At 38.1% G+C, this 27,565-nt stretch overlaps 1 protein-coding gene across 1 annotated transcript; it reads right to left on the bottom strand.

Annotated features, from left to right (window-relative positions):
- Nucleotides 1-27,445, bottom strand: LOC128866488 (solute carrier family 2, facilitated glucose transporter member 3). The gene is made up of 7 exons (XM_054107286.1): nt 26,789-27,445; nt 14,321-14,425; nt 14,061-14,221; nt 10,548-11,145; nt 10,259-10,471; nt 7,744-7,846; nt 1-810 (listed from the first exon to the last, which is right to left on the bottom strand). The coding sequence occupies exons 1-7, from the start codon at nt 26,912-26,914 to the stop codon at nt 557-559; spliced, it is 1,560 nt and encodes a 519-aa protein (XP_053963261.1). The 5' UTR covers nt 26,915-27,445; the 3' UTR covers nt 1-556.
- Nucleotides 27,446-27,565: the final 120 nt, after the last annotated feature.

Here is a 27,565-nt window from a genome sequence, read left to right as displayed (position 1 = left end):
CAGTTTTTGTTTTAATTTTCTAGAGTCTCTTTTATTATTTATTGAATGGAAAACTATTTTTTCTTTTCTTATTTCTATTAGCGCAATGCAAAACCTTTAACAATATATAACTTTTTTCTTTTACTATTCTTCATTCATACAATTCTGTGTAGAGTTAACAGGTGTGCATGTATTTTCTATATCTAACAGACAGACATACTTATCTATGTACATAAGTACACTTGAAAATAGCTTTGTTTCTAAGAGTTACATACCTGCAGTTTCATAGGCATTTAGTTTCTTCAAATTCATTTGCTTCTTCTTAAGAGTATTACATTTTTTAGACCTAAATTAAGTTTCTAGAATAATAAAAATCCAAAATCCTTGACTGAAGAATTTACTGTGCGCTCACGTAAACAAAAACCTATGACAATAATTAATCCTCATCCTCAGTACACCTTTTAAACATTAAACTATTTGGTTACCTTACTTTTAGTTTAGTTTAGTTTAGTTTGTAGTTTCGGTTGACTTTTCTTTTTTTATGTCAATTGACTTATCACAACGAGTGCCGCACGCCTTATTTCACCTTCGAGCGGAAACCTTTGGCGACAAGTGGCGCCACCTCGGATGGATCGCGGCCACGTGTTTCTGGCAAGTAGAATTTCGTGAGCAAAAAGAGTAGCAAGCAGGTTACAGAGAATGGCATGAAAACAAAAGCACCCCACGCGTTCTGCAGCGAAGGGAATGCCATGCCGACTGTGAAATTGCATGCCCAGGACGCCAAGCTGCCCATCGACATGGCCACCGGTCGAGGCGCGACTTCGAAGAGTTCTGAAAGTAGAAAAAACATTTTGAGCAATGAAATTAATTTTATTTTATTAAAGTTGAGTCATCTAAGAATAAGAAATATAAGAAACAAACACATAAGAAAAAAATCAGAGAAATTTGAATATTGACGGAAAATTTCCAAATGCACAGAATCGCTGATTTACAATTAAATTAAAATTTGTGTGGGTAGCCAACAACGAATGAATTGAACAGAAGCAAACTTAGGTGCATTTATTCAGAGCCACTTAGCTCTTAAGCCACTTGCTTAAATCAGTGCTTCCAAGTATAAATAGCACATGGGCTTAAAAGCCCCGGGCCTAACACATAGATGGCACTAGTTTTATTGCATTCACCTCTCTTTCAGTTAGTACTAACCCTACAAAGACAGCTGTTAAAATTTCACGATACTCCGTTCATTAGTTCGTGAGTTATTGTGCTAAGAGCGATGCTAGTTTTGTTATTTTTAAAACAATGAATCAAAAATAATTTCGTGTTTTAATTTTGCACTGCTTCTTGAAAGGAAAAAAATACCGTTCATAAAACACCAAAGTAATGGCTTGAATGGGTACTCCACTGTTATGGATACTCCGTTCCATCAGAAACAAATCGTTTTTAATGATCGAAAAGTGAAGTTGCGTCAGTTAGCTGAATGAATAAAGCTAATTTGGAACAATTAAAAACCGTGTAGTCTTTTTTAAGCCCGAGACTTTTCAGTCCATGTGCTACGTTGCCTTAGTCTATTGGCTGACATTTCTGAATATACTTCTAGTAAGTCGTCACCTGATCCTACGTTCCAACCGGAGTTAGAGAAAGTTATATGTACATACAGTGGAAAGCAAAACTGTGCGGATGTTTTGCATTAAGGGGGTCCTCTAGTTTCTCGTCTGTTTTTTTTCGGGTTTTTCAATAATTTTTAACGGGCAAACGATCAAAATAATAAATCTCATTGTGTTCACATAATCTTTAGTAACATTTAAATGAGCTTTACAAATTTTTTGAAGACAAAATATATAATAGAATAAAAGTTATAGTGGCCGACAAGAAGACATAAAGTAAAAGAGGTGCTTGACGGTGACCAAGATTGCGGCTGTTTGGCTTATCTGAAATCGAAAAACCAAACGACATTTTAATCTTCATATTTAAGACTAGCGATTGAACTAGAATGAATTCTTAATTACAAAAATTAATTTTTGTTTACACTTTTGAAAATTAAATTCTATTTTTTACTTATTTTTTCTTAATTTTTTCGCTCATAGGAAAAAAACTATCGAAGCAATCATGATAATCCTAGTTCAATCGCTGGCTTATAATATATTAAAGATGAGGTATATATTTGAACAAGATCGGTTCAGTAGTTTTTGAAATATCGTGGTCACTATTTTGAAAAATAGTGTTTCGAGAAAAACGCGTTTCAAAGTTCGCGCATGTGATTTATAGTAAAGTATACCTGCTCCGTTCAAGGCCGTAACTTGTGAGCCACTTCGAATATCGAAAAATCCTTCAGCACATACTTTTAACACATGTTGTAAATGTGATTTATGAAAAAACAAAAAATTCGATATTTTCGACCCAAGAAACTAGAGGACCCCCTTAAGAAAGAAAGGTAATGAAAACAATACAAATATAGGTATATTATTAAATATATGTATTTTTTTCATTTAATTGAATATTATTTTAAATTATTGTATAAAGCACAAAAATTCATATATTTGCTTCAAGAAAAATAGAAAAAATTAAGAAACAACAATTCCATTACTCGGACACTTTTGCACTGATTTGTGTTATATACATTATCACGATATTACTTTGTTAAAATGTAACGGTATGTAAGTCGTTACCGTTCTGAGGTGGTTGAGGGTATAGAGAGCAAGCAAGTTTTGAAAGAGTGAGGTTTATCGTGCCGAACAATCTTGCCGTCATATTAATTGCAAAAATCTAGTATTGGAAAACACTGCTGTAGCCGGAAGCCTCTAATCTCCCCTCGATGAGAGTTGCCGAGTGAAAACGTCAGATATTTTAATCATATGTCCAATGTTTTTATTTTAAGACGAATACCAGGTTGTGTTCAACCTCACAAATTATATATGCAAATTCTTTTGATTTTGTTATAAATTTTTTTCGGATAAGCTAGCGTCGTATGCTATAAGCTTGCTTTTTAGAGCTAGAGGCGGCTTACTAAAGCTTAGCATACGTATAGTAAGTCGAGAAAAAAAATCGCAAAAATATTTTTAATCCATATAAAGTGTTTCTTGGAGAAATATGCAAACAGTGGAGTAACTTTTTTTTCATTGTACTTTACGCTACGTGATTTTTCGTATAGGTACTAATTTTTCTAAAGAAAACTTAAAATAAATTTTTTTAGAAAGTTTAAATACTAATAAAAATTGTTTTTATTATAATAAACATAAATAAACATTTTTTTACATTTATTTCTATTGTTATCCCTTTTAAAAACAATTTTTCTTTTAGCGCATTTTTGGCGCTGCTGGACGTATGTAACCTCTTAAGTTAATCTTAGTTCCGAAGTCGCTTAAAGAATATCAATTCATCCTCTATTTCCTGGGTGTAGTGACGCACGATGAGACACACAAATCAAAGTGTGCAAAGGCCATTCATTAGCTACTTAGAAGAATTGTTATGAGTATAAATAAATCTCTGAGCTATTCTTAGAGCCCAACGTTCGGACGCAACTCTTGATTGTTGCCAATTAAGGCGCGAGTTTGATGCTTTTCAAACTTAATTAAATGCAATTGTAGCGCGTGCACAAGTTTGACCGAATGACACAACTATTGCACAAATTTATAGTACGCACAAACATACATACAGCAGCATCTTCGGAGGTGCATCCCTCCTTTAAAACTTTTCTCCGATTTGAATGAAATGTTGCACACTTTACTTCTAATAAGGGAAAATGCATATATTAAATAGTTTGGCATAACGTGCGGAAAGTATGATAGAACTTTGGTATAAAACTCTTCGTTGAAAATTGTCCTTCGTTTTTTAAGAATTTTTCCCCACTCCAATCAAAAAAGATAATAATGCATGAGCAAAAAGTGACAAAGACAAGGCAATAGCTTTTGCAAAACACTTAACAAAAACCTTCCCACCCAACGAAAATCAATGTGGCAATTTGTATACTCTTACTGTGAACGAAAACCGGGAAAAGATTTACATCTTGTTTCCTCATACCGACCAATCTCGTTGCTGCCTTAAATTGGTAAGCTATTTGAAAAGCTCATCCTGAATCGATTACCGTCAATTATCGATCAATTTGGTTTTCGCAGTAAGCACTCAACCATCGATCAGGTGTACAGAATCACAACTGAAAACGAAAACTCTTTTGAGCAGAATAACGTGTGTTCAGCAGTATTTCTGGACATCGCTCAAGCCTTCGACAAGGTTTGGTATGCCGGCTTAAATAACAAACTAAAAACCTGCCTTTCAAATGATTTTTGCGACCTCCTAAAGTGGTATTTGAGCGAACGCTACTTTCGCGTTAAACAAAGAAACAGAGACTTGCCGACACCCCCGAATAGCTTGATCGCCACTTTTGCCGACGACACTGCCATCTTAGCAATTAGAAAAAGTGCTGAAAAACGCATAAAATTCAACAATGCCAAGTCAATTCATATAAACTTGACAAACAAAAAAGTGAATCAGTATCCAATAATACTGCTAGGTGCCGCAATTTCACATGCAAACACTGCAAAATATCTTGGCATAACGCTCGATGTTAAGCTTCGATGGAAGGAGCATATAAAACTCAAACGGCATCCATCTGAAGGTAATAAAAATGAAATGGCTAATTGGATGAAGATCAAAGCTATCCATATATAATAAAATATCTATGTATATATAAACAAATTATAAAGCCTGTGTGGTTCTATGGCGCGCAACTATGGAGTTGCGCCAGTCAAAGCAATATAAATATACTTCGACGCCTCAAAAATGAAATCCTTCGAGATATTCTCAACTCACCTTAGTTCGTTCGCAATAAAGATATTCATCGGGACGTCCAGATTCCTATAGTCGCTGAAGAAATTAAAAAAACAAGCAGAGGCCCACTCGCTCAGATTTCAAAGGCACGTGAATGAAAAGCTAACAAACTCCTCAACACCTCAGGCCTTACCCGTCGACTCCATCGAATTAAACCCTATGATCTGGCATGATGGCTGTTAACTTAGGAAAGGGGCTATGAGACTAAAATTGTACTGCTCGTTAGTTTATGTGTAACTAGTTGTAGTGTCAACAAACAGTGTTATGTATTTGATATTGTATCTATGTTTGTATTAAAAAAAAACTTCATTTTTTATTTATTGATTTATTTATTTATTTATTTATTGTATTTGAATACAATACAAGAACCTCTATAGACAAGATTATAGCAAAAAGCTTTGCGACCGAAACTTTGGAAGCAAAATCCGGATTTACGAGGACTTTGATCAAGTTTCACACGTTTGAATTTGAACATAAAAGGGGAAATTTTCTGAGTTCTGCCAAAAAAGTCCATAACCTTAAAATTTAACGCATGCCAACATGACCGTCGTGTAATTGGAACTTTGCAGAGAAGTTTCTGGGGTTAAGCAACTTGATAATTGCAAGATAAGCAGATATACCTACAGCATAGTTAGCAATTATGAAAGAGGAAGAGCTGTAGAATATTGGTTTTGTCTGAGCAGACCCATACTGACATTCTCCGGGGAAAATTTGTGTGGAACATTTTAACCATCCATCGATCCTATTAGCTTCAAATTTTAAGAAATAAGGGTAAAAATTAACGTTAGACAAAAATAAATGTCTTGAAATTTTATTATAGGCTCTTAAATATAATATTAATAGTAAATGTGAATGGTTGGATCAACTTAAGACCAAATTAGGAAAACTTCAATACACTGACAAAACGGCAGCTGGTCCAATATTTTGCAGTTCTTCTTCTTTCATAATTGCTGTTTCTATTTTCTTCTCGTCCTGTTTTGTCGCACAGCATAATTACATTGCAAAACTCATAAAAATTTACAGCTGGCGGTCAATGGCACTGCGTAGATTTTAATATACAAAAAAAACTTCAAAAGCTAAAAATAAAGCCTGACTTCGTTGCATGCTGGCGTAGTAATTTTTAGAAATCGTCACATATAAAAATATTTATTCCAATTGCAATCACGTGAACACAAAGGCTGTGAAAATAAAGCCTGCGATTCAATTGAATTCAATTAAAGAAATAAACTTAATAGTTATGTAGCATAAAATGCCAGAGTGAGAGCAGTGCAGGTTTAGGTCAATAATTTGATTTCATTACCGGCAATGCGATGCACCAAAGTCCACAAGTTTAAGTGACTCGGTTCCATTTACCTCGGCAAACGTTTGAGTGGTTGCCTCTTAATGATGATGTGCACACATACATATGTATGTACATACATACAACAATATACGTATATGGACGATTACGCCAGCTAGACCTTGGGTATTTTTTGGCATTGAATAACTCTGACATTTTGCAGCCGATTTTGACAAGCGAGTAATGGATATTCTCTCAATTTATTCCAATTAGGCTGCGCACTTGCATCATAACTAACAAAAAAGTAAATTCGAAAACATTCGAAACTGGTCAGGGCATGCCTGGTTTCACTGACGATCGCATAAGTGTGAATCCTTTGACATAAAGCTCATCTTCCTGGTCACAGCGACATTACGGGAAACGGTGAGGCGGAGGAGCTGACCAGTCAAGGGGCATGTGAGGTGATTTTCCTGCGAACGGAGAGCATTGGGATCCCCTTGACCACCTGCGCTCTGCTCCTGGAATGATGGGTTTCGCGCCAACTCAGCGAGCGCTGGGCAAGTAAGGTCGCAAAATCATTCTGGCCACGTGTGAATCGAAAGCGTTCGAGGGATCTTCTGATAATGGCAAAATCTCAGCTCTCAAATTTCGTAGGTGTCTTCATAAAGCACGATTTCCGAGATATGCATGCCGCGAGACTTCAAATTACTTCGAATCCTTTGTGCGTCAGCTGTATGGAGGATGAGGTGGAATCATCTCAGCAGATTCTCCTTAGCTGCTCTGCTCTGGCGGGACTAAGATGTAGGCACCGTGGTTCTCACTTCGTTCCTACACCTGCTGATATAACAGGCCTTTGATGTCAAAAATCTGATGAACTTCATCAGCAGCATAAAGCTAAACCGTAACTTAATCATCGCTCGTAACCCACAATGCAATCAACGCGGCTTGCCAAAATTTGAGTAAGTTGGGCTTTGTATAGAAAGCGATGATTATCATTTTCAACTCACTTTTAAACATCCGTTGGGAACCCGACTTTGGACTTGAATTGAATATATTTCTATTTTAGCTAACGACTTAAGCTTCCACGTGGCTTCTTAAAATTTAATTTCCTATTGATTTATGGATATAACCTTTTAAAAAGGATCCTCGAAGCGTTCGAAAAAAGCGCCAAACCCGGGTGCCCAACCGAAGGTTTTAAAAAAGTTGTACAACCGAGGGGTAACTCTTGAAGTCAGTGGCAATGCGACACATTTGGACTATTGGCAACACTCTTTCCACTCTCTAGCACTTCAGCCACTTCATTGGAGTGTCGCGAATGCGATCGATTGCGGCTACAGGCACAAGCCCGAACTCAATGAAAAGTTGCAATAAACTCCGCATTATGTTGTCCGAAGACGCTGAATTTCTTCCACATTTCATAAGTACGCACAGTTTCCACAATTGAACGATTATTTTCAATATAAAGCGCTACAGTTTCACCAGATTTTTTCAGTTATTTGTATCAACTTAACACTAAAATGCACTGAATATATTTTTGGAATCGTGCACATTTATCAAAATCGACTGAAAAGTGTCAGAGTTATTAAATGTTAAAATACCGAAGGTCTTAAATAAATACATAAATTGATTCATAACCATTTTTTACTTTTAATCATACAAACCTGCGCCAATGAAGTATGGAATGGGGCCCAAGCCAAACTGATAGAAGAAGATGTATCCCATAACACAAACGATACAGAACATCGGAAACCAGCTGGTAGTATCCTGCAATGAAACCAATTTAATTAATTTCAGATGAAGAAAAAGAAAAGAAACGAAAACAAGGCAAAACAAGTGGTGAGTTAGACCCGGCTTTATTTTTTGGTGTTCCATAATAAGTTTAGTGCTATGCTCTCCCCGAAGCCTACTTTTGTTCAAACTTCTATTACTTTGCACAAAATAAATTACCCTATACTGTCAAGTACGCCACTTAATGTTTGCCCAGCTGATTGTTAGATTAGATTAGATTTGTGGGGGGTTGGACAAGTCCAAGCACAGTCAGGAAACCATTGTACTACACCCGGATAGATTTCAGTAGAAAGAATAGAGATAGGAAAGATTAAATGTGGGTGGTAAGACGGATAAAATAGTTTGAAATCACTCTTCCACAAATCTCTTGAATTCATTGATGAATCTTAAGAGATCCCGAAGAGGACGAGTATGGACTTTATCCATACTCAGTATATCGCAACCAAAATTCCTGAATTTGATTCTAGAAAACGCCGGACAGCTACAGAGAAAATGCTGTGCAGTGTCGTCATCTTCAAGACAGGATAGGCGGCATATCGGGCATGGCAGCCATATGCTGACCACAGACGTTGTGCCCTCAGATTACATCAACCAGTGCTCTCAGGTCCTTTCTGCTGAGTTTTAGGAGTTTGGTTCTTTCACAAAGCACTTGGCTACTCTGCACGAGTTCAACCCAGACCAACGTCATCTATGGGTAGACCTCATGAAGTCGTCAATTGACACCTAGAAAGGGTTCAGGGCCTAGTGGCATACTTGCAGAGCCTTCATTAGCCAGTTTATCAGCTAACTCGTCCCTGTATTACCACAATATCCAGGCACCCAAATAAGACTAACTTTGTTGTGTTTTGCAACACTGTTCAGTTTTGTCTTACATACACCGACTAATTTCGAAAAGCAGCGTGGAATTCAAGGGCTTTCAGTGCAGCTTGACTGTCACTACAAATTGCAATACTGCTACGCCGCCACTTTTTCTCAATTATTCAGTATGAACGTTCAATATACTACATAATATGACTGAAGTATTTTTATTTCAAGTGTAAATATCGCTAATTTCCTGCAAGAGTGTCATAATTCAAAAAATAAAATATTTATTCAACATAACTTTAGGGCATCGCCGGAGCTTGTACTCATGGCATCCGTGATGCATAAACATAAGTACACTTCTTTGCAGCCTTTATATATTAGTTCCCGAAGTGTGTACTGAACCATAGTCCGTCGCCACCAAACCACAGAGGCATAAGTTTACTAAATGAAAATGTGTCTTCACTTTTAGTTAGTTCGTCACAATTTACTTAAGATGGATTCAGAACGCTCCACAGGGTAGGAGCAGCAATAGTGGGGCCTCGAGCATACAACTCTTTAGCACTGCATACGGATACCACAATTTCCCATGCGGAGCTTTTCGACATAATGGAAACTGTGAAAATCGTATCCAAGAGAAGGTTCGAAATAGAATAAATTACAATTCTTCTTCAATATTTGGCCGAGCTCCTCCTCCTATTTGTGGTGTGCGTCTTGATGTTGTTCCACAACACGTTCCACGTTTAATTCAAAGCTCCTTATGGAGAGTGACAATGCACTCAATAAACTGCCAACTATTAATCAGGTCACCCTGGTTTGGGAACCAGGACATGAGGACACAAAGGAAACGAAAAGGCAAACTTTTATGCCGAAAAAGGGGCCAAATGGCCATTAGAGGACCAACCACATTTACGGCTTGAACAAAAACAACCTAAAAATGGATCTAAATAAAAACCAGGGAATACTTAAACGATCACTCCGAAAAGTTCCTGAACTTTAATACCAACAGAGCAAATTCTGCTCTAACCCTACATAAAAAGGGCCTTTGATTACTTTGTGTAGCACTTACAAGCCACTTTGTCTGCAATAAATATTACAATAGGACTATCTAGCACTAGCTTATGTAGGTTCTGCTGTGATAAAGAGGAGTCCACGGAAGTCTTAATCACCAACTTTGAAGTATTAGGTCACAGGAGACACAGAATCTTGAGCTCGTATCTACTAAAGAAAGAAGACTTGCAAATGCTCCCTCACAAGGAGCTGGTACGATTCCTCGCAATACTAAATAAGAGCTTAGGGGGCGCACAGTAGATCAACCTGCTAGCAGTGCATAAAGGCCTTAACCTAACCCGTACAACAGTTTCCATTACCGACTCTCTTTTCAATCAATATCAGAACTTAACGCTCCGAACACAGACAGAAATTCACTCTAACATTAGAGCTGGCACTAAGCGAAAAAGTCCATTCTATCTCGACTACGATTAAGTTAAAGTAGACTTTTAACCAAAGTATGCGCTAACTTATTTATAGCCGGCTTTAACTTGTCTACGATTATGCGCCAATGTTGCTTGGTCGCCCAAAACTCACGATATAGTACAAAACGAAGCCGATTGTAAATAGAAAGCCTGCACAAATTCCGCTGGAGAACATCATCAATGGACGGCGATTGAACTTTGACATCAGCATCGGTCCTAGTAGTGATATGCATAAATTCAGGCAACCAGCACCCAAATTCGCCCACTCTGCATCGGCTTTCGAAAGTCCAGCTTTCATGAAAATTGACACCGAATAATAGAATATCTGCGAAATAATAAATTTAGTATGAGTTTTCTTATTGCGAAATACATTTAATTTTTTTTTTGTCCAGTTCGCTTACCGCATTTATGCCAGACAACTGTTGGCCACCTTGGAATGAGCACACAATTATCAAGGGCAGCAATAATGACGGATCACGCAGCACTGAAAAAAAGCTACGCGTTTGAACTTTGGTATTGGCTTCGGCTTCCATCTCATCGATTTCATGATTGATCACAACAACTGCATTAGGTCCCTTACATAGGCGACGCAACTCACTGCGAGCCAGCTCTTGGTCACTGCGCACAATATAAAGATACTTCGGACTCTCCGGAAAATAGTATGCCGGTAAGTAGCAGACTGCCACTAATAGCATGTAAAAACTTAAGGCATAATGCCACAAATCCTCCGTGCCGAAGACATATCGCAAGCTAAACACTTGTCCCACCACAACACCACCGGTCACACCAATCGGACAGAAGACGCCAAAAGTGCCGCGTAGAGCAAGCGGTGCGATCTCGGTAAGGTACATTGGGAGGATGGCTGTGGTGAGACCCGAAGCAAGACCGACAATCAAACGGCCAAGCAAGAGCATTTCCACGGAGCCAGCCAATCGGCAAAAGAAGAATAGAATTCCACCGATCGTGAACAGTCCGCCACTGATGAGAAAACAACCTTTTCTGAAATTGGAAAGAAAATAATATAGTCAAAAAATGCATAACGTCTTAGAAATTTATTTAATTTTGATAAAATATATTATATTATATTATATAAAAAAAGTAATATTAATAAAATAAAAAAATGTGTCATAAAAAAACTATTTTCCAATAGGAGGCGCCCTATTTGTAGGACAAAATCGAAACGTAGACCACCAAACAGCGTTATCTAGCTTCTTCTTCTCAATTGGCGCGTTAACCGCTTACGCGGTTTTGGGCGAGTTTAACAAAGCGCGCCATTCGTTTATTTCTCGTGCTAACCGGCGCCAATTGGGTACACCAAGTGAAGCCAAGTCCTTCTCCACCTGGCCTCTCCAACGCAGAGGAGGCCTTCCTCTTCCTCTGCAACCACCAGCTGGTACCGCATCGAATACTATCAGAGCAGGAGCGTTTGTATCCATTCAGACGACAAGACCCAGCCAGCGTAGCCATTAGATTTTTATTCGCTGCGCTATGACTATTTCGTGGTAAAGCTCATACTAGTCCGGGAGCCAGGGGTCATTTTGACCTCATCATTTCATGCCGACTGATTTTAATACTGAAGGCAGACGCCATCCAATGGATGACGAAACAAACCGTCACCTGGTCCAGTAGCGGTGGGTACGTGCGTGGGATGCTGCGAAACGTGTCGAAAAAAATTTTTTAACAACTTAATTTAATACCAGCTGAACAGGCGAACTTGTAAAATAAATTAAAAAGTAAAACTACTTATGCCGGTTACAATTTTTTTACAAAATTTTGGACACATACATATGAAAATATAATAATGATGGTCAGCTGCGTTTATAGCGGTGGGAAGACCATCAGCCGAAGCAAGAATGTATCATTGCGTTCAGCTGACGTATTTTCCCCCCTCTACGGCGCAGCTGACTATTTTTGTTTTATTCTACTAAATGTCAACAATACACAAAAAAAATTTCAACCGGTATTAAATGAGTTGTTAAAATTTTTTTTTCGACACCTTTCGTACCCTCCCACAACATTAAAAAAAAGAAAAAAAAAGCAGTAATGGATTTTAAACGTAATAGTATGATTGCATTATAGTTGGTTGGAAAATCACAACCAGCGATTGTTCGTGAGCTCGATCACCTTAAAGTAAATAAAGTGTTTGTTTATCGCACCATTACTCGTGACAATGATGCTGGTAGCATCGCGAAACGTCATGGGGGTGGTCATCAAATGACTGCAACGTCAAGTGAAATGATTCAAGAAGTGAATAAGCGACTTGAGTGAAATCCCCGTCGAAGTGCCAATCACATTGGGAAAGAACTGAAAATATTTGACCGTAGCATCCGCCACATAGTGAAAAATGATCTCAAAGTCAAATCTTACAAGATCCAAAAGGCATTTGATCTCACACCAAATCAGCAACAAGTCAGTCTTGAGAGAGCGAAGGAGTTGCTTAGCTTACCCGAAAGCGGTCAATTTCCAAGCATTGTATGTTTCTGACGAGAAAATTTTTAAAATTGACCAATTCGTAAACTCCCAAAACGATAAGGTTTATTTGCCCGAAAGTTCAAACGAGAATTTGAGTCATCGATTGGCCACCAGGAGGCAGCACCCGCCACAGATAATAGTTTGGGCCGCTGTAACCGGAGATGGGCGCTCTCCAATCGTTTTCATAGAGCCTGTCGTCAAGATAAATGCGAAATATTATAGGGAAAGTATACTCTTTGAAGCCGTGGGCAAACATTCATTTCGGTGGCAGACCATGGACGTTTCAACAGAACTCGACACCATCTCACAAAGCTCGAGTGAACCAAGAATGGCTAAAAAACAACGTTCCGAACTTCATAACGTCCACAAAATGGCTCTCAAATTCATCAGACGCGAATCCGATGGATTATTCTCTTTGGCCCATTTTGGAGAGCCGAACTAAAAAATTCACCAGTCTCAAGACGCTGAAAAAAGCCATTGTCTGCGAGTGGGCCCAAAATGCCTGCAAGTCACATTCGGGCAACTTGCGATTCGTTTCTGAACCGTCTCAAGGCCATATACAAGCCAAAAGGTGGTCATATCGAGCAAAAGTAAATTAATTCTTAATTTTGTATTATTTTCACACATTTTTTACTTTAAATTGAATAAAAGTAATTCTCCAAACTAAGTTTATGGCCTTTTTAAATGGTTACACTTCGAAAGCCGAACCCTGTAATGTCAACGAATATGTAATCAGTTAAACAACACTCTTGGTTGCAACAGTGCATGTAAATTTATATGAATGCATAGGTTTTTATGAATATGCTGTATGAGTTCTTAACTCTCAAAACGTACTTAATTGTAAAAGTAGTTATTGTATTTATAGCAACAATGACAGTTTTAGGCCAAGGCATTCACCAAATTGCACTATGCCTTTCGAATTTTGCCCCTACTCTTCTCAATTCCAATCTCTCTTCGGTTTTATGCCACCTCCATGCGGCACACAGTGTTCATGAGAAGTTTTTCTATAATAAAAAACCTCGCTAATCAAAAAACTTTTTAAATTACAAAACAAGCCCGATATAGGGTGCACACCCATGTCCTACTAGTCAATATATCACGCGCAAGCACACCCGACTTCGGCGGTCAATTGCTTTATCTTCCCTGTGAGTTGAATTAGAGCTTTGATCTCTGTACACAATTCATTCTACGATTTAATATTAGTATTTAGAAAGATTAAGGGCTTAATCTAAAAAGTTAGACACGATAAATCTAAATATATATGTATGTAAAAGATAGTAAATAAAATTTTGTTTTGTAAACATCTTGACATAGCAAATACCAAAAATAAAACATCTACAAATGTATTTATGCACTAAGCAGATCCACACGATGCTTATCGCGACGAATGACAGAGGAATGACGCACAAAAAACTATAATAAAAAACAGAGCATTAACTAACCTGCCGAATTTATTTGCTGCATTAGCCCCTCCCAGAGAGCCAATAGCTCCGCCTATTAGGAAAATCGATACCACCGTTGACCAGAGCCAATCTAAACCGGAAGCACTTAAATTAGCGCCGTAACGTTCGTGTAGTGTTTCATTACACCAAGCCGTTATTATCTATATAAAAAAATAATAATCAAACGATAAAAAATCGAAATTAAAGACTTGAATAAAAAAAATCGTCTGCTAATCATGCACGCGCACTTATCAACTTACCGTTGCCGGGGCATTAATAACGCCAATACAGTAGCCAACCGGAACTGCAGCGCCCAGTGTGGTCGCGAAGCCTACTATCGCTAACAGGGCGTTCCATTGTGGTTTCTGTAAATAAATGGAAGAGATAAATATGTACATCTCTTTAAACAAACATAATAAACCAGATTAATAAAGTAGATTGCTGCTACAAAGATTATTAGATGCTTCACAAGGTGTCGTAAGTGTCATATAGATTTACGTCGTAACGTTTTTTATGGTTAAATAAATACTTAGAAGACTTGAAACAACGGCCAACTATTTTTAGTTGTAAAAATGATTTGAACGGTACCTTGCAAGCCCCCTAAATATGTTTTTAGCTATTTACAGTTTACCAAATACAACAATACGACACTTAAGACACCCTTGTGAATACCTTATATATGTAGAGGGTGATCAATTTAGAGGTATCCGAAAATTGAAGATATCGGACTTCCCGCCGAGCTATACAAAGCTGGAGGTGTAGAGCTGACAAACCGCATGCATCAGCCCTTTGCGGGATATAGTCGGATGAGAGCAAGCGAATGGAACCTGAGTGTGCTGTGTCCAATACATAAGAAGGGTGATCCTGCAATCTGCGAAAATTACCGCAGGATAAGCCTGCCTAACATCGCATACAAGGTCCTGTCGAGCGTATTGTGCGAGAGAATGAAGCCCATCGTCAACAAACTGATTGGACCCTATCAGTGCGGCTTCAGACCTGGTAAGTTCACCATAGAACAAATCTTCGCAATACGCCAAATCCTGGAGAAAACCCACAAAAAATAACTCGACACACACCACCTCTTCGTCGATTTCAAATCCGCCTTTGATAGCACGGATAGAAATCACCTCTATGCCGCTATGTCTGAGTTTGGTATCCCCGCAAAACTAATACGGCTGTGTAAGATGACGTTGCGCGCTACCACAAGCGCCGTCAGAATAGGATGTAACCTCTGCGAGCCGTTCGATACCAAGCGAGGTTTCAGACAAGGCGATTCTCTATCTTGTGACCTTTTCAACCTCTTGCTGGAAAAAATCTTACGCGCTGCTGAGCTAACCCGCAGTGGTACTATCTTTCATAAGAGTACCATGCTACTAGCATATATTGTCGGGATTATCGACATTATCGGCGAAACCAACCGCGCTGTATACTCGGCATACTCCAGTTTAAAGAGAGAGGCGAGCAATGTGAGTCTTGCTGTAAATGAGGGTAAAACAAAGTGCCTGCTGTCAACACAAAGGGAGTCTTCGCGTCTTGGACAATATGTCAGTGTTGACAACCAACAATTCGAAGTTGTGAAGGACTTTGCCTACCTTGGGACCAGTATTAATAAGAAAAATGACGTTAGCCTGGAGATCAAACGGGGAATAACTCTTGCCAAAAGATGTTACTTTGAGCTCAGTAGGCAACTGAAAAGTAGAGCTCTCTCTCGAAGGACTAAGCTGGCACTTTACAAAACATTCATCCTTTTCGTTCTAATATATGGCGCAGAAGCATTTGCGATGTCAACAGCGGATGAAAAAGTTTTGGGAGCCTTCGAGAGAAAAATTCTACGTAAGATCTTTGGCCACCTCCACGTTAGTGAGGAGTACCGCGTACGGTGGAACAGCGAGTTGTATGAGCTATTTAGGATCATGGACATTGTTAAGCGTGTAAAAATACAGTGGCTACGCTGCATTGGCCATCTCACCCATATAAAAGGCGGAGTAGCAAATCATTAAAATTTCCATCTGAAATTTGCAGGCAGTTCTTCAAGAGGTCGGTCCAATTTTCGAGTGTTACGTTGCTTATATGGAATGTAGCGCCACAACTCGGTTTTATCGGTATAGTCGAGATTTGAGAAAGTAGGTTATAATATCGCTCTGTACCGAGGACCATTGACGGTAACGGTGTGTTCTTCCTCAATTGGAGGGAAGGAAGATCGGATGATGGCGTCATGCGTTAAACCGCGCCAAACAGACAATAATTGTGGATGCATCGAAAACTAATGGATTACCAATAATGGTAATTTTGCTTCTTGATATAATCGCTGAGTCAAAAATGAGGCTCGTACTAGAAGATGATTTTCTATCGTTATTGTATACGTAAATATTTTTTATTACAAAAAAAATCATTTTAGACTCATTAGAGAAGCCTCTACACGGATATCTTTAATATAATAAAATATTATATTAATTTTTTGTTTTATTATAATCAATAAAAAATAATAAAATTATTAAAAATTTTTTTACTAATTTTCTCGCGCTCGGCTTCGCACTTGCCGATACGTAATGAAATGGCAAGCCCTAATGAATATTTGACATCTGCTGAAGCATAACAAAAACTAATATTACTATCCGGTCGCTCTCCATAAACCCTACGGTTGAGAGAATACAGAAAATGGCATATATCTCCGTATTGCTCTAGTGCTCTCAGTAAAAGTCACAGAGTCAACCATAATTGAAAAGTTTTGCTCAAATTTTTTTTTGTTTACAAACCTGTTTTTTCTTTCTGTTCGGTTTTCTGTAATCTTTCTTATTTACATTGACCTAACCGAACTTTTATTTTTGTTTATAAAACCTGACTATTTTGATACTTAGTAAAACTACACAAATGTTTCCACTTTGTAATCTTCTATCTATTTGTGCAAACTGAGATTATTGTGATTAATCATTAGTATAAATCCTAATTGAAAAAAAATTGTTACGTTGTTCACTCTGCTTGGGAGCATCGACAAGACTCTTCTAACGTAATTACATAGTTCTGAGCTGCTATTTTGCGGCATCCCATGTGATGCCGGCATCTGCTAGCTCGCGCCACATCGACCTTCCCCAAGTATTCTTTGGCCGACCGGCTTTCAGTCCAGTGCCATTCTGGTGATGCTATCTGGTGGTTTTCTAAATGTGTGACTTATCCATCGCCAATTTCTGCGTTTGATTTGTCATAGGATAGGCTCCTCATTCGTTGATCTCCACAGCGCGTCGTTATTGATGCTGTTCAAAGATGATGCGGAGGCATTTATTGACGAAAGATTGTCAGTAGATTGCCTCCGTGTGATGGTGTTAGAGACCAGCAATGTTTCACTTCCGTACAACAATACTGACTTCACACTTGAGCTAAATATTCGCAGTTTAGAGCACCTGGAGATTCACGAACTCGCCCATACTATAAGCATTCGCCCGAGCGTCGCTCTTGCTTTTTTGCAACCTGCAGTTGACATCTTTGCCGTGATAGTGCAGCCGAGGTAGCAGAAAATTTTAGTTGAAAAACTAGGTTAAATTAAGTGGTTATTTACGATATCATTGCTGAAAAAAAACAGAAGAGGAAAGAACAGTGCAGTGATGATAGGAGAGAGGTGTACAAGGAAAAGGCCAGAGATAGTCAAGAGGGCGCCATTCTTTTATCTCGCGCGGACATTACCTCACAGGTTCATTGGTACCCTGATGAGCTTAATAGCAAATAATTCGTATGTGATCGAAAGAGAGATGACAATATCCGATGAGGCGTCCCTTGGAGCGTTTGAGAGAAAGATTCTGCGGAAGATTTTTAGACCTTTGCACATTTTTGACGCCGAATATCGCAAGCGATGGAACAATGAGCTGTATGAGCTTTACAACGACAAAGACATAACGCAGTGAATAACGATACAGCGGCTACGTTGGTTGGGACATGTCGTCCGAATGAATACAAACGTTCTGGCCCTAAAAGTATTCGATGTGGTACCAGCTGGTGGTTGCAGAGGAAGAGGAAGGTCCCCTCTGCGTTAGAAAAATCAGGTGGAGAAGGACTTAGCTTCACTTGGTGTGTCCAACTAGAGCCAGCTAGCACAAGAAAGAAACAACTGGCGCGCTTTGTTAAACTCGGCCAAAATCGGGTAAGCGGCTAACGCGCCAATCAAGAAGAAGAAGAAGATCGAAAGAGAAGCCATACGGGAGCCAGTTTCAAGCGCATTAGTCCAGAGCCCTAATTGCTGATTTGCTGTTGAAGCAAATATTTACTTCCGTTATAGTTATTACACGAGTGAGCCAAACTACATCTTTGATCGCGACAATGACCACTTGGAACACACTGCAGTGGTTCTGTAGCCTGAACTTGAATTTGATGGAGAGCTTCTCATCGAATCCTCATCCGCCAACGCTTCCATTCAACTTAGAGTCAATCGTGAACAGTTTTCCCAGGTCCTGTCTTCAAATTGCGTAACCTGCCCCCTGTTCCCTTAATGGAAAGTGAGTGGAGAATGTCCCGCTCGGACTAAGCGAGGGTGTATATTGATCAGCCACTAGGGGATAATCTTATTGGGTATCCCTTACAATATATGCTGTGATAGTTGTAATCAACAGGAGAAAAACGAAACTATCTTCCACTTCCCGCAACCCGCTTTTTGAAGAGGTAATATATCAATCGCACAGACTGGATGTAGTCGTGAAGGAATAACCGTATAACTTGTTGGTAGCGAAGTCGTGATACCAAAATGATGAGGAAGCGCTAAATGTCTTCGTGGTGAATTACCACTTCAACCAACCAACCAATCAGGGGATGAACTCAAAAAAATTTCTAAAATTAAAGCAATTGATTTCACTCCGACTGTCAGCTTAGTCCTGCAAGATTTCACAGCAGCGAAGTGTGTGTGTTTTTTAATAATACATACTTATATACAAATAAATTATCAATTATCATTACAAGTTATTTCATGAATTTCATAAAATTTATTTGAGGTTTAAATGTCATCATAAATTTCAAGTTGAGTAATAAACCATTCACGAATTCACATTAATTATTTGTTATCAAGCAAAATTAAATAAATTGTAGGTCGAATAAACAATTGGAAAGATCGTGAACGGACCACGCACGTTTGGGGTTATCTCGCTACCGATCAGAACCCACATCAATTAACTAAATATTAAATATAAAATCATAACTTACGAATAATTAGCCGTTAAATTTGACGAAGTGACGTAGGTAAATAATTAATAATCTAATATGGAGGTACTTTCAGATCGATCCGGCTCACGTAAATTTTATATTTTTCCGAAATATTTTGAGGTCAAACAAGCACCGTTTTGTCGTATCATTTGATGCCGTTTTAAAGGGTGCTTCATGACGTCTCTCTCTTATAGTTTGAGGAAAAAGAAAGCCATTATTTTCTCGGTGGATGGCTGTATGTAGTGATCGATATCTCGTAAAGTAGCAATCAAACAATTTAAAGTTTATGCTCTTTGTCAGGGTGACATTTTACAATAACAAAACTATTTTGCTATTTTTCATTTGTTCCATTCAGTTGCGAGTTACAGGATGTTAACAGCCGAAGGCAACAGAGGAAAATTCGATACATTTTAGAGTTTTTCTTTGATAAAGGCGAAAATGCAAGCTAAGCCGTTGATTTTTTTAAGGTGTAACAGCTAATTAAGTCCAATTTTAGTTTCGTCGATTCCGTTCAAGCATTTTTGATGTTATAAATCTCGCATAGGCCGGCCCGTCGTCGAAAACATCGAAAAAGTCACAGAAATAAACAAAGTTGAGCGGCATGTTAGTAGTCGGACATCGCCCAGGGGCTAAAGATCGCCCATAAAACAGTTTTAAATAATTTACCCAAAACAGGATTCAAAAAGAAGCTCGATGTTTGGCTGCCACACCAATTAACACCAAAAATTATGATGGATTGAATTTCCAACTGCGAAGCCTTGGCCAAATGGAATGAAATCGACTCATTTCTTAAACGGATGGTGACTGAGAAATGGTTCACATACAACCATATTGCGCGAAAGCGTTCAGGGGCAAAGCGTAATGAAGCAGCCCAAATGGTGGCCAAACCAGGACTAACGGTCAGGAAGGTTTGTTCTCACGACAGTCGGTTCTACGTAACTGGAACGACTCGGATTATATCCGACCAAGAACTGTCACTTCAGCAGCATTCCAAAGCATGTGCCATATAGTCCAGATCTGGCACCAAGCGATTACCACCGATTTCGCTCATTGCAAAACTTCCTGACTGATAAGAAATTGGTATTAAGAGAAGATAGTGAAAATCGATTACTAGAGTTTTTCGCCTATAAGGACCAAGACTTCTAATAGCTTGGCGGAAGTCTTACTTAATAAATTTTATGATTTCGATGGAAAAACAGTATCGATATTTTTTTATATATTTTGTTTTTTTTTTTTTGTTTTTGTATTACACTGAAGGGTAGTCCATTTAGAATTCGCAATTGAGTTAAATTCGGCAATAAATAAAATACGCATGAATATTTCTGAAACATTTTTTTCCATTAAAAGGGAGTACAATCTCTTCTTTGTATATAAACTCCACAACTGCAATCGTATCAACCCAATTCGTTCATACATTTTCGCCAGCTTCAACACTTATCTCAACAACGCTAACTTCGATTCCATGTTTCAGATCATGAATCACCTCTGAATTATTGGCGTAACATTCATTCTTAAGTAGGATACAGACGACGAACATACTCGCTGTCGTTTGCCACAGACGGCGAGCGGCTCATATGTGACTTTGTGCTGATAGCGTAAAGTTAGATAGCAAAAACGCGGACGATGCGATTGCAATGTTTGTTATTTACGTCTTTTTGAAAAAGGAAAAAAGAGCAAGACGCAGAAAAGTATGGGTGAATGATTGGCAAATAGAAGAAGGGGAAAGATATCATGTAAAGGCTTGATTTGTCCGATTCTAGAAATTATAAAAAATGTTTGCGTATGGACGTGGAGACTTATATTTAACTATTGTACATTCTCGAATTGTTGAAGCCTGGAATTGTTAAAAAAAATACATTAATGAGAGAATCGATTACCCCAAACGAGAGATTATCCGCTACGTTAAGATTCCTTGCCTCAGGGCAATGATAGGTACTCCAAAGATAGGTATTCTAAATATTTCACCCCAGCCCCTCGACTTAATAGTAGTAGAAACATGCTCAGGAATTATTTCTGAACTAAAGCCATGATCTGGTTTTCCGACTTTTTTTTTGTGTTTTTCATTTTGTATTTGCCATAGATAAATAAATAGATTCTTAATGAGGTTTGCACTTCGATCTCATGGTATTTTGTGCCCTCTACTCATCACAGTACCTCATCCACCCCCTATTCCCTTATTAAACTCAGGGTAGGGTATTTGACATAATTCTAGCTCGTTTTTTATGCACACAATTAACTGCACTATTAATTTCTGGCTCAAGTATGTAGTTTTCTTTGACACACTTGAAATGATTCTGTGAATAACAACGGTAAACTTGTTTGACAAATCATTTTGTTAGGCTATTCTCCAAGAAAGAGGTGAGTTGCCATAAATATAAATTTACATCCAACAGGAGTTATGGCACGATTTTATATATACATATGTACATATAATTGGCGTGTACACCCTTTCCGGATGTTTGCCGGGGTCCTCCTCCTATTTGTGGCGTGCGTCTTGATGTTGTTCCACAAATGGAGGGACCTACAGTTTCTAGCTGACTCCGAACGGCAGATATTTTTGTGAGGAGCTTTTTCATGGCAGAAATACACTCGGAAGTTTGCCATTGCCTGCCGAGGGGCGACCGAGATTCGAACCTACGTTCGCTCTGTGAATTCCGAATGGTAGGCACGCACCAACCCATTCGGCATTCAATTCTGTGCGTCACTATAAGCATTACACATGGGCCGAAAAGTCTCGGATCTAACAAATAAACCACGTTTTGTTTTTGCAAAATTAGCTTTATTCATCAACGTAACTCCCATCAAGAACAACCCAATCGTTCCAGAGTCGCACTAACATTCCAATACCACTTTTGTAGAATGATTTTTCTTTTGCCTCAAAATAGGCCTCAATTTTAGCGATGACCTCTTCACTCGAGCGAAATTTCTCACCGGCAAGCATTTTTTTAGGTCTGCGAACAGACAGTAGTCGCTGGGAGCCAAATCTAGCGAATATGGTGGATGTGAGGGTAATTCGAAGTTCAATTCATGTAGTTTTGCCATCGTTTTGATTGACTAGTGACACGGTGCGTTGTCTTATTTTTGGTCCTCAAACTCAGCACCCTCATAGCCAAATACTTATGCAATATAAAGCCACCACACTCTTTTGATATCTTTACGATGTCAGCACACTCACGCAACTTCACTTTTCGATCATTCAAAATGATTTTGTGAATTTTTTCGATGTTTTTGGTGTTACCGCCTGATTTGTGCACTGTACCGTCCACTTTGAGGTCAGCAAACCATCGATTTATTGTTGTTTTTGATGGAGCGGAGTCCTCATAACACTTTTCAAGCCATTGCTTCGCTTGAACGGTGATGTCTCCCATCAAGAAGCAGTGCAAAATTAAAACACGAAATTCTTTTTAACAAAGCTAGTGTCACTTTTAGCGCAAGAACTCACGAACTAATAAATGGAATATCATGAAATTTTAACAGCTGCCTTTTAAGGTTAGTAGCAGCTGAAAAAGGGGTGAATGACATGAAACTAGTGCTATCAATGGTTTACGCCCGGGACTTTTCAGCCCATGGGTTGTAATGACGTACATACACCTTATCAAAATTATTATTTCTGTCGTAAAACAGTCATTAGAAAGAAATTTGTACGAAAAATTGTCTTTTTTTTGCCCATTAAAATTTCAAGAAACATCTGTGTACATATTTATGTATGTACATATGTATGTATGAATGTACATATTTAGTACACTTCTAAATGTTGATATGTATTGCCATGAATTAATTTCAAGATAAGCGATACAAAGCTTAACGACAGATGTGCGTAACCATATAAATATGTATGTACATACTTAAGTGTATGGATCTACATTTATGTATTTATACATAGATACATACAAACGTATATAAATATGTGCATATGTGTGCAAATATACCTTTATTCAAAACTTTTTCCCCACAAATCTTCCTTCCAACTCAAAAACAAAAAAATTTAAATAAAAAAATTAGTTAGAATTATCGTTCAACTCAATTGACATCCTAAAATATGGGTCAAGTTAATAGGAAACCAAGCGAATAATTGTAAGACGCAAAGAAATTCCATACGGCGGGTCTAACAAAGAAAACAAAATACATATGTAGTAGACAGTGCATGTAAATAAAAATAGTTGTATATGTATGTACGTATGAGTGCATGAGTATATCTGTAAACGGATGCATACGAAGTGCATACGTATAATATAAAATGTTAATGAAGGCAGAAAACAAGAAATTATAACAGCAACAAAGGCGATAATGCCTGATAATGCGACACATTCAATATCAACAGAGAAATGTTATGCGAATGTAGAGAGCGCAGAGAGTCGGTTATAGGCACGTTGAGCGCCAAATAAATATTCTAACAAACAGTATAGTCATGTAATACATACATACGTATATATATGCACATGTAGAAGCATGCTTGCAGTCCAAGCTCATAAATATTGCGTATAAATTAATTTTATACAAATAATAATAGTTCTGTTTACAAAACTTAAACTAACATACGTATATGTTAACCGCTTAATACAGCGCTAATACAAGTACTGAGGGCTCCAACTAATCCATATAAATTTAGTTTCCCTCTCGTACTCTACTATGTACGTATGTATGTATTTATGTATATTATTATAGAAATAAAATAGTCCCACTAGACGCGGTTAGCGATGTTTAAAAAAAAACTGTGTTGATTTAGAATGTTCTGACTTTGCATTTAACCGCCGCATCATTTTAACCCTTTTAACGAAATTTTCGATGGTATTTTCGTAAAGTGCGAACTAAATTGCACCAATAAAAGGTCGGATTTCCCCTTTCGATTCAGGAATTGATTTTGGATTATTGGCATACACTTTTCTTTAATAAAAAAAAACTCAAAGAAAGAAATCGAATGACTTCAAATAGCAAAATCTTGTTACTCAATTCACATCAGCGTGCCAGTTGGCCATATTTTTGAGACTCTTCAGCAAAATAAAATTTGTTTTTTAAAATTAACTGATTAAGCATTACGTATGTAAGCATTATTTAGGGCTTTATTTTTCTTAAGAGCAGCCCATAAAGTTGGTATGTGGCTCCGTGGCGAGCTTGCTAGTGAACGTGAATGTAGCTACATATGTACTAAGGTCGTGGGTGGCAGTTTGACCCTTAACCGCCGGCAAACCTCGATACAGAAATTTGCATCCCTTTCTGTTTTCTTTAAAAGCCTCGTTTAAACAAAATGTGTGCACATCGGTGTAATATATCTTTAATAGTAAATAATTACGATTACACATACAAAGCGGAAGTTTTGGTGCGGTGGTGTTTTTGACTTTTTTTCGAAAATACTGATAAAAAGCTTCATTTCGATTGACGCTGAGTACTACAGAGTCAATTCCCATTACCGAAGCTATGGGTACCTTTCAGAAATGGAAGACTGTTGAGCACTTCCTCTGTAAATGTTCGAATCTGGCAACTAGACGATTAAGATCACTGCGTGCTCCTTTCTTCAACAGCCTGGGGCAGTGCTCCAACCTACATTAGGTTAGGTTAGGTTGAGTGACTGTTATGCGTCATACTTAGGCCTGAATAGTCACATTGTGATACTACTGGAGATCGTGCTTGACTCTTCTGAATCTTTACTGAACCAACTGTGGATTTAATAAATTTTGTTAATTTCGGTATCACTATTTGATAGATCTCTTCAATGCTGTCAAGTAAAACAAATCCGAGCGTAGAAAGCCCCTCTCTGAATAGAACAATGCATGTACACAGGAGGTGTTCCACGGTTTCCTCTTCTTCAGTACCTTGACAGCTTCAACAAAAGCAATTATGTGGTAGTCCCCGTCTATTTGCATGCCTTTCATGTACTGCTAGTAGCCTTTCCTCTTTTTTATGTCCTGTCTCCTAAGATTCAGTACCGATTTTTTGCGACCGCCGCGGTTCCATTCTGACCAAATTTGACTGGCGTCATAAAATTTTTTTTGAATTGTCCACAAGGAGTTCGTGCCAACGGGCCAAACCGTCAATGCAATTTTCTATCTTGGCGTTTTGAAGCGTTTGTTGCATCGCATTCGTTGAATTCGCCCTGAATACTCCGAAGTAGGAAGCTGGCGCTTATTATTGAATGATAATGCACCATGAATTACATGATAATGCACCATCTCATCAATCCACTCTAGTGTCTGATTTTTGACTAGAAAGCGCATTTTAACCATCAATCACTCACCGTATTCGCCAGATATGACTCCTTGTGACTTCTACATATTCGAAAAATTGCATTTGGCCATGAAAGGAAAACGTTTTGCTTCCGTGGAGGACATCCAAAAGACTTATACTGACATCCTGGAGGGCATTCCGGTCAATGACCTGAAACACTTTCGAAAACCTTTTAGATCGCGCAACACAGTGTATCGTGGCCAGAGGAGTCTATTTTGAATAAATAAACTCGAAGTTATCAGAACAGAGCTCCTGTCTATTCTATTCTATTCTATTCTATTTTAGCTCAGTCTTGTTTATTTTGGACTTCACCTTTTAAAGTTATTCACGACATACCCACCGAAGTCCTCCAGCGAATCCTTCAAAATTAGTGTTTATGGATGGCCGAGTTATGGCGCAGTTGCGGTCAACATTTGAAAGAGATTATTTTTAAAAATAAACATCATGAATGGTTCTACAGAAAAGTAATAAAGATTTCCCAATCAATTTGCATTTACGATGTTTTATTTTGATTTAACATCCGATATCTCTAAATTGACCACCTTTTACATATATCTTTGACGAGCCAACAGTAACTCAGAGAGCTGAGCATATTTTGATGTGTCTTCCTATGCTGTGGATGAACTTACATCTCCAAACTAACATTAGTGTTGGTCTAGGCAAAGATCTTTTAAGGAAGTTTTTCGCTCAAAGTGTGTACACTTTAAATTTGGCCAAATTGGTTGCCCAAACTTGTCGATGAGCCAGCATTTTTGCTGGTAAAACAACTTTTAATTCCGTTACTCTTTATTTGTGAGTGCTTACATATGTTTGCAAGTATGTACATACATACATACGTATACACATACTTCCTTCATCGCCGGCTTGTAATAATTCACCTATTTTCCTGACACTACTTGCACTTGCGCATATTCAGCAAATCTCTAGAATATCTTACATATGTAAGTACATACGTTAAATCATATACCTGCATATATACATATGTAAGTACATACATAAGCGCATTTACACATGTTGACGTTTTTCTTTTGGAACTGCTAGCAGTTCGCCGACCAGCAGTTGGTGAAAGCAGAATTAAAACCAACAGCAATACTCATACTTGAAAATGCATACATACGTACATATGTACATACATATTTACACACCAAAGTACTTGTTTTTACGTGGACTTTGGACAAACTAACTTACTTGACTTCAGACATTTTTAATCTTAGCCAGCAATTCAGACTTGACTGACGGAAAATGTTAAATCGATTTAAGCTGTTTTCCCCAACACACGTACATTCCTATTAACAAACACACATACATATGTAGTGTTTACTTACCTTTAGTATATCCGTAGTTTCGTGCAGTGACAATTTGGTGCCATGGGTTAGTTGAAATTTTCTCGACTGCTGCTGCGTATTTTCAGGATCCAGACGTTCACTTTGTTCAGACAAATTTAACTCCATTTTTAAACTTTCTTACAACTATTATTATTAGTTTTATTTCGTTTGAGGCAAGAAAACGTGCGGCGTCTTTCTGTTATTATTTATTTCTTTATTTTTGTTTTTGTGAAGCAATTGTTGGTGCGTGTAAGTAAATAAAACGTGCACGCGAGTTCGTCTCTCTTGGTTTTTCTATGTGCTCAATTGCTGTCAGCCGTGCTTGTGTTTACCTCAAATAATCTGCAGTGTAGAATTTATGTTAATGGCTTTTAACAATCGGTCATAGCCAATTTCGCGTTGTATAATCTATAATTTAATTTCAGCAAATATGTGCATTTGTATGTATAACAAGTGTGCTAATTTTATTCTGCTGACACTTTTACACTCAAGGCTACTAGAATTTATTTATTCGCTGCTCACTTTCGCTGCCAAAAAAATATATGTATATATTTTATGTTTTCACGTTCCTAGCAGAAACAATAAATCCTATGATATTTGTATTTATGTATATTTAACTGTTTGCTCCGCAATACGACTGTCCACGGTGGGAGCCTGAAGGCAGACTGCCCGTGGAGGCCACAAGCCCTAGCTCGTCATATCGCAATCAGCTGCTGCTCGCTCGAAATACTTGTAGCACTGTTATTGCCTTTTTACCACGTGGAGCGGTCTCCCATA

Source organism: Anastrepha ludens, chromosome 6, assembly GCF_028408465.1.
Source record: "Anastrepha ludens isolate Willacy chromosome 6, idAnaLude1.1, whole genome shotgun sequence".
NCBI classification, from domain to species: domain Eukaryota; kingdom Metazoa; phylum Arthropoda; class Insecta; order Diptera; family Tephritidae; genus Anastrepha; species Anastrepha ludens.
The sequence above is the reverse complement of the archived record's forward strand: the minus strand, read 5'-3'. Positions and strand labels throughout refer to the sequence as shown.